The sequence below is a fragment of the Etheostoma spectabile genome, chromosome 18 (genome assembly GCF_008692095.1).
Source record: "Etheostoma spectabile isolate EspeVRDwgs_2016 chromosome 18, UIUC_Espe_1.0, whole genome shotgun sequence".
NCBI classification, from domain to species: domain Eukaryota; kingdom Metazoa; phylum Chordata; class Actinopteri; order Perciformes; family Percidae; genus Etheostoma; species Etheostoma spectabile.
Window position 1 is genome coordinate 3,657,048 of NC_045750.1, and position 8,201 is coordinate 3,665,248.

At 43.5% G+C, this 8,201-nt stretch overlaps 1 protein-coding gene across 2 annotated transcripts in view; it reads left to right on the plus strand.

Moving 5' to 3' along the window:
- The first annotated feature begins 2,152 nt into the window (after nt 1-2,152).
- Nucleotides 2,153-8,201, plus strand: part of ipcef1 (interaction protein for cytohesin exchange factors 1) — a 9,530-nt gene continuing 3,481 nt past the window's right edge. The window contains exons 1-5 of one of the 2 annotated variants that reach the window (XM_032543840.1): nt 2,153-2,199; nt 4,054-4,221; nt 6,027-6,100; nt 7,509-7,580; nt 7,686-7,741. In XM_032543840.1, coding sequence (XP_032399731.1) covers nt 4,063-4,221; nt 6,027-6,100; nt 7,509-7,580; nt 7,686-7,741 — 361 coding nt within the window. In that variant the 5' untranslated portion in view covers nt 2,153-2,199; nt 4,054-4,062. Of the gene's footprint in view, nt 2,200-3,269; nt 3,293-4,053; nt 4,222-6,026; nt 6,101-7,508; nt 7,581-7,685; nt 7,742-8,201 lie in introns of those variants that run through there. The other variant, XM_032543841.1, reaches the window with a different exon arrangement.

An 8,201-nucleotide genomic window follows, 5' to 3' on the forward strand; every position in this document is an offset into this window, starting at 1 on the left:
TCTTTGACGTCTTTACAACATGCAACAACAACCTCAACCCCTGCATCTTCTAATCAGATGAGATTTTATTTACAAGTTGGTGTTTAAGTAGTCTATGTCCTTGATGTTCCACTTCCAGGATTGCTCCGTTGGCGCCAGAAATTCCGCCAAATTTCAGCCGGATGTTTGTTACCTTCTGCTTCCTCTATGTCAGCGTTCTAACCTCCGGTGGATTTCTGAGGACTATGGTTACCTGGTCCTCAGATCTCTGCAGGGTAAATCCAGACCACTAGCTAGACTATCTGTCCAATCTGAGGACTATGGTTACCTGGTCCTCAGATCTCTGCAGGGTAAATCCAGACCACTAGCTAGACTATCTGTCCAATCTGAGTTTTTTGTTGCACGACTGAAACTACTTCTGAACGTACACATGTTCCACTAAAACAAGTTCCTCTGTCCGGCGCATAGCGCCACCCAAGACGATTGCGATTGGTTTAAAGAAATGACAATAAACCAGATCAGGTTTTCCTCCCATCCCAGAATGCTGTGGGGACTAGCCAGAGGATGGCCTGGCTAAGTGATTCTAGTGTTTAAGTACACTTGGATGTAAGATAGATTGCAAGGGACTGCAGATGAAAATTAGCCTGTATGGCTAAATCTGGCATATTTCCATGTTGGACTCTGTACTCACGTTGATTAATGTGCGTTGTCCCGTTAAATAAAGAAATGAAGAAAAGAAAAAAGATCCATCTTAATACAGTTTCATCATCCTCAGCACAACAACAGATATTTGAATCAATTGAGTTTTGTTGCTGCCTTCTGAGATTTCCGTTTTAAAGAGTTAAAGTGCGAGCGGTGATGCCTTCAAAGGACCTTCTTTAAATGAAATGCATTCAAATCTTTTTTGTATTTAAAGGTGCACTCTGAGTTCCTGCATGAATTCAGCGTGATTTCATTTTTGTCTCAAATCGTAGGCATCTCTCTCCTTGATCCGCTAGCCCCCCCCCCCAATGCACGGTGAAAATGCCCGGTCTCGGGAGACGACACGGGTCGTAAACATCAAACACTAGCGACACAAGATAGACACCGAAACACAACGAAAACACTCCAGCTTTAACCTTTATTTAACCAGGTTCCCGTTGACAACAGGTTCTCATTTGCAACGGTGACCTGGTCAAGAAAAGCATAAAATCTGAAGGGACAATGTACTGTTTCACATTCAATACAAGACAAGAAGACAGGATACAATAAAGTCTGAAGCATTTAACAACAACAAGACTGACGGTGCCACCTAGGGGACAACATACGCTAATGCAAGTACAACGATAATCTGAACATTTTCAAATCAATGACTATGATAATTGATCATACAAACAGATTAACATTTAACACAAATGATTCTCCTCTAGCTTTGCAGTGAGTCTTCTCTTCATCCTAACAGCCCCTTAATCATTGAAATCACAGTCACATTTCCCTCATAAGGCGTCTTTACCTCCACTAAGGGGGTTGTTTTCAGTACCTGTCTGTTCATTTTCAGTAACTCACCTAAAACTAGCAGATTTTAAATTAAGTCTGGTGCATGAAGCAGAGAGACAAAAACCCAAGTGATGCCTTTTTGCTGTGACTGACATTAAATATTCAGACCAATCACATACCTGCACATGAAAAAAACACTTAACTGCATAGTAGATGAGTGAACGCCTGTAAAGCTGCAGCCATTGGGTTAAAGATGCTGAAACCAAATGAAAAATGCCCCATGGAACGACAGCAGCTGGGGAAACGTTTTATTTTCTATAAAACAAGCGGGTTTCTGTCCCTAATGAGACGTAGAAGAAAGCAGAAGGGTCATGAAGAAAGGGAGAAACAGGAAGGTGTGTGTGTGTGTGTGTGTGTGTTGTGTGTGTGGGGTGTTGTGTGTGTGTGTGTGTGTGTGTGTGTGGTGTGTGTGTGTGTGTGTGGTGTGTGTGTGTGTGTTGTGTGTGTGTGTGTGTGTGTTGTGTGTGTGGTGTGTGTGTGTGTGTGTGGTGTGGTGTGTGTGTGTGTGGGGTGTGTGTGTGTGTGTGTGTTGTGTGGTGTGTGTGCGTGTGTGCGTGCGCGTGCGTGCGTGCTAGTTGATTTTGACTCTGTGGTCGAGTATAAATGTATGAATTCTCACAGACGGCTTCCTTCTCGGCTGAGCGTCAGTCTGCTGCGAAGACGCCACATGCCGGACGGCGGCAGGTAAGATTCCTTTTAAGGTTTTTCTGTGCTGCTAACTCTCTGAGAGCAATACAAAACATCCAGAGTAAGAGGGACGATGTTTCTGGAAAGACATGTACATTTAAAAACTATTCTTTTGTTGCCTTTTGAGCTCATATTCTGTGTGTGTGTGTGTGTGTGTGTGTGTGTGTGTGTGCGCGCGCATTTGTGTCTCTCTCTCTCTTGGTGTCTGTCGGTCTGTGTGTGCGTGTCTATATGCATGTTTCTCTGTGTGTGTGTGTGCGTTTGTGTGTCTCTCTCTCTCTTTGTGTCTGTCGGTCTGTGTGTGGGTGTCTATGCTGTGTGTGTGTGTGTGTGTGCGCGCACACGTTTGTGTGTGTCTCTCTCTCTTTGTGTCTGTGTGTGCGTGTCTATCCATGTGTCTGGGTGTGTGTCTCTCTCTGTGTGTGTGTGTGTCTCTCTCTGTGTGTGTGTGTGTGTGTCTCTGTGTGTGTGTGTGTGTGTGCGTGCGTGCGTGCGCGCGCGCGAGTTCAACTATCTTTAAGTGTAATAATGCTCTTCCCTTTATGCTTTGGGGTTCTAAACAGGAAATAAGCACCAAGGCAGACGTTGGCTACTTCTGATACTTGAACAAGGCGCTCTAGTTCTTGATCTTTTAAGTCCAACTCAAATCAAATTACTTATAAGGGATAATAATCCTCTAGGTGCCCGAAACACATTTCCCTTGGTGCTTTGGGAGAGGTTAACAGGAAGTAGGCTATGTTATGGATCAAGCGTGTTACGCTGTGGGCTTCGACTTAAGTCTCTTTTTTTTATTTTTTAGCCTGTATTTGTTTATGTTTTTAAGTGGAACCATTAAAGGTTTGCTGCTACTAGCAGGTCATGTTTGCAGTGACAAATATATTTAGATGACTTTTATACCGAAGTGGATTTATTGATGTGTAAATGCAATAGGCTCCATTAAAAGGATGCTAAATTATTTGTCAGCAGGTCATGGTTGCATTTTACTTTTTTTTTTTTTTCTTTTTTTTTTGTGATCGGATTTTTTTTTTTTTATACAGTAAAGAAAACACGAGCGACAAACAACACACTGGGACGGAGAACGCGTCCCAAGGTAAAAATAATAATAAAAATAAATTTCAAAAAAATAATACAGAGAAAAGACGGGAGGGAGGGAGACAAAACAACACACGCAGAAACAGACACACACAAACGGACGCACAAAGAGAGACACAAGACAAAAATATCTATATAAAGTACAAGTTCCACTGAACATATAAAACATTGTGGTTCATGTAGGCTACGAGTGGGATTTTAGACGCAAAGGATTTCAAAGAACCTTTAGAGAGGTGTAGTCTAATGTAGTGTAGTAGTTATACCGTACCACACACATATATAGGCCTAGTATGTATATATATTTATTTTTTTCTGGCTCAGAATGGACCTTTTTGGGTGTGTGGGGGGGGGTATATCAAAGTATGGGGTCTGGGTGTCCTCCCCCAGGGTTATTTTGGGTGTCAAAGACTTCCTTTCCCACATTCTGATACACTTGTACGCACCAATTTATTTGTAACGTTTATTAACGTTTATTTATCCAATGAGAAGGAAAACACAGACGACGTTCTAAAAGCAGTAACGGGGCTTTTCACATCAGGGACCTTAGCCTGGATCACGAAAGCTGAACCCCAAGGCAACAAGGAAAAACAGGGACTGAGTACCCAGGGCGAGTTGAGGAGGACCTGAATGAATAGCTGTGGATCCGGGGAGGGGCCCTTAGAAAATGTCTTTCTACAGGGCCCAGGATGTTGTGCTAGGCCCCCGATACTGCGTGTACCTTGTACCATGTGACCTGCCGTCCTGTCTCGTCCCCTGCAGGTTCCAGCCATGAGTCGGCGGCGGGTCTCGGTCAAAGATCTGGGGGCATCGGACTGTCAGGGCTGGCTTCTCCGCAGAAAGGGGGGCCGCAGTTTCCTGGGAAGCAAATGGAAGAGATACTGGTTTGTCCTGAAGAAGAGTTCTCTGTACTGGTACGCCAACCAGATGGTGAGTCACGAAGACGACTGGGGTTCTGTGTTTTTAACTGTAGCTGCACATCAACATCATTATATTTTATTATTATTATTATTATTATTACATGATAACATCAATAATAATAACAATATTAACCTTTTATTTGGATATTTTTCATCAGACCTACACTTTAAAGCTATGGGTGTATGAGGAATTCTAAGTAATGACAACAACACTGTCACTGTGTCTACATGGGACAAGCTTCCGTGGTCCCCCAACACACACACACACACACACACACACACACACACACACACACACACACACACACACCACACACACCACACACACACACCACCCCACACACACACACACACACAAAACCACACACACACACACAGTCGCTAGTAGCCAAGGAGGACACAGAGGATTGAAAAAAGATGGACTCTTCAGAAGAGGTGATCGCCGTAGCAACTCATTTGGTGTTCATTAACATCAAAAGGTTACGCACCAAAGCTTTAATTATTTCTCTTTTGTCATTTTATTGTTGTGGTCTGAGCCTCTAATTGTTATTACGCATTTATAAGCAGCATATACACATGTAATAAGTGGTTTATTACACACTATACTGTCGTTGGAAGCAAATATCAGGATATTTTACGTAGTTTAACAATCATAACTCTTGTAAAGGCGTATTTTATATTATTCCAACCGTATTTTTCTATATTATCCGTCTGTACAGCAACGTCCGGTGCCATGGTGACGAGAGGTTTTTTTACGTTATCTTTGCTCAGTCAACACACTTCTCTTCCTCCTCTTTTGTGTCTTTTGTTGGGGAACTAACCTCTTTCAACGTGCATGTGGCTCCCATTTACCTCAGTGATACATTTTTTTTAGATTTGCTCACAACTACACTATAGTGTATAAAGTGTATTAGACGTGTGTTCTCTGCTTATACATGCTGACCAGTGGGGTAGAGTGTAACGGCGGTTTCTTGTCGGCATTGTAAAGATTAGATCAGATTAAAAACAGAAGCTGATAAGATCACGATGAGAATGAAACTGGTCTACACCGGAGAGCAAACAGCCGATACTGAGCGAGGACTACGACCACAGAGTCCACGCTCACACACAGAGATTGTGTGAGAGATTAGATTACAGGCCCGTGTAGTGGAAGTGGAAGTTCTTCTTTTCAAAAGTGGACCTTTTGTTGCAGTTTCTCCCTCATTTTGTATTTAATTATGAGGTTCAAATACTTCATTTTGGTGACTTTTGATTCACTAATTTGTGCTGGATGAGTTTGTCTTACCGAGCTTGTTGATGCACCGGAACTATTTACTACAATGTTGTCAAATGTACCACCTTATCCATACACACCACACACACACACACACACACACACACACACACACTCTCACACACACACACAGAGACAAAAACACACACCACCACACACACACACACACACACACACACACACACACACACAACACAACACACCACACACACCCCACACCACACAAAACACACCCAACAGAGAGAGAGAGACTCTCTCACACACACACACACACCACACACACACACACACGTGTCACGTGCCAGTTAACACATTCTCAGAAGTTGCGTTTGAGATCATATTTATTTGAGCGGGATTCAAATTATTGGCCGTCATTATTTAAAAGAAGAAAAAAAACTTGTTTATTATGATGACAAAAACTGCTTTACAAAAAAGACATTTCGACCTTTGGCGAGGGTTTTGTTTTTTTACCCCCCCCCCCGCCCGTGTATGGGCCTGGATTGTTAGCAGTGTCTCTGAGCTGACGTTTGTCTCCTCTGCAGGCGGAGAAAGCCGAAGGATTCATCAACCTGTCGGGCTTCACCATCCAACAGGCCAGACAGGGCCGGAAGAAACAGTACGTCGGACTGGTTTGGGCTGTCTCTGTCTCTTTCTTTCTCTTTCTGTTTTGGTCTGTCTCTTTCTGTCTCTTTCTGTCTCTTTCTGTCTCTTTCTGCGGCTTTTAGTGAAGACCCACCAACTGTCGTCCTCAGCTGTCTGTGGTCAAACTGCTGCTCTCGTCTATGAAGCTGCACCATATTTCCCATCCAGCTGTCTCTAAAGACTCGCTCACACGGCGTCAGAGTGCAGCGAAACCTTTAGTCCTTCACACGTCTTCTCCTGTCTCATCCTCTCACTGTGTCCTGTCATATGGAGGATTTCTTCTTTCCTTCAACTATTTTAACTGAGATTATTCAAGCACATAATTTACATTTTAAAAAGGTTTTGGTGTGTGGCCGGGTTGGCCAAGTGGTAAAGTAGTCGCACATGTTCTTCGAGGTTTATGTCTTGACGCAGAGGTCCAGGGTTCAAATCCGACCTGTGATGATTTCCTGCATGTTTTCCCCCTTTCTCTACTAACTGTCCTATGAAAAATTATAGACAGAAAAGCCCAAAAAATAACTCTTAAAAAAGGTTTTGGTTCCAAAAGGTAGAAGAATTTAAATGTCCCCTAATACTGGATCTGAAGTCTCTTTTATATAGACCTTAGTGGTCCCCTAATACTGCAAGGTAGAGGCTTGGGGGGTGGCCTTGACCAATTGCCCCTTTTGCTTTGAAAGCCATGATGTCTCCTTGGGCCAAATTCTCTGGGCAGAGAAAGGGGGGAAAAAGGGGAGAAAGGGGAGGTAACCTCGCCCAACTAACGATGATTTCCACTGTTGATTAATCTGTCTTTATCCACGTTCCACTTCCGGGATTTCCGCCGGAAATTCCGCCTGATGTCCTTTCAGCCAGATGTCCTTTCAGCCAGATGTCCGTCCCCTTCCTCTTCCTCTGTGTTGGCGCTCTAACCTGCGGCTGATTTCTGAGGACTATGGTTACCTGGTCCTCAGATCTCTGCAGGGTAAATCCAGACAGCTAGCTGGACTATCTGTCCAATCTGAGTTCTCTGTTGCACGACTACAACATGTTCCACCAAAACAAGTTCCTCCCCGAGGCTGTTTAGCAGAGGCGCCGTGTTTTAGCTCTGCCCAAGGGATTGTGATTGGGTTAAAGAAATGCCGATAAACCAGAGCACGTTTTTCTCCCATCCCAGAATGCTGTGTGGACTAGACAGACCTTCCTTTGCAGCGCTGTGGAGGAAGGTCTGGCAATGCGAGACTAATCTGTGGATTAGTTGTTTGGTTTAAAATAATGTCAGAAAATGGTGAAATTATCTGTCTGTCTGTCTGTCTGTCTGTCTGTCTGTCTGTCTGGTCTGTCTATCCCGTCTGTCTATCCGTCCATCCATACATCGTTACTAACTCCCCTGTGTTGTGTTTCAGTGCCCTGACGGCCAGTCATCCTCTAGTTGTGACCATTTTCATCGCTGCAGAGAGCTTCGCTGACATGAACAAGTGAGGATTTGATCCCATTCCATCGTTGTTGTTTATCCGCAGCGATGTGAGCATGAGTCTCTCAGGTTGAATATGCAGCATTAAAGGCAGCGTGTGTGTCTGCAGGTGGATCAGTAAACTGTCCGAAGCAGCCGAGCCGTGCGACCAGATCAACGCCGAAGGTCAGACAGCTCCAGTAACCTAACACAGAACAAATGAACGTTATTAATGAACATAATGTACACAGGGAGACAACTAAGAAAAAAACACATTTGCAGGGTTTTCCCTGTTGTTTACAAGCTTCTGGAAAAAGACTTTTAACAGATCTAATGATTGTAGTTGGACTTTTTTGGCAAGTTTTGTCTTTAAGCTTTTTGAGAGATTGTATTTATGATCCGCTCTAGCTTTTCTCCACCTTTTAGACACAGGCGTTGAGGTAAAAATTTTGCTTGTAAAAAGAAATGTAATTTTCCACGTACATGAACTCTTTCCATCTTTCTTCTGCACCTTGTTTTTCCTCTCCTTTATCCACATATTTTGTCCCTTTCTTTTAATCTCTCTTCCATTTTTACTTCATTTTGTCCTCCTTCTTCCCATACTTGTGTCCTTCTTCCTGTCCTCACGTGTGTCCCCTCTTCATTC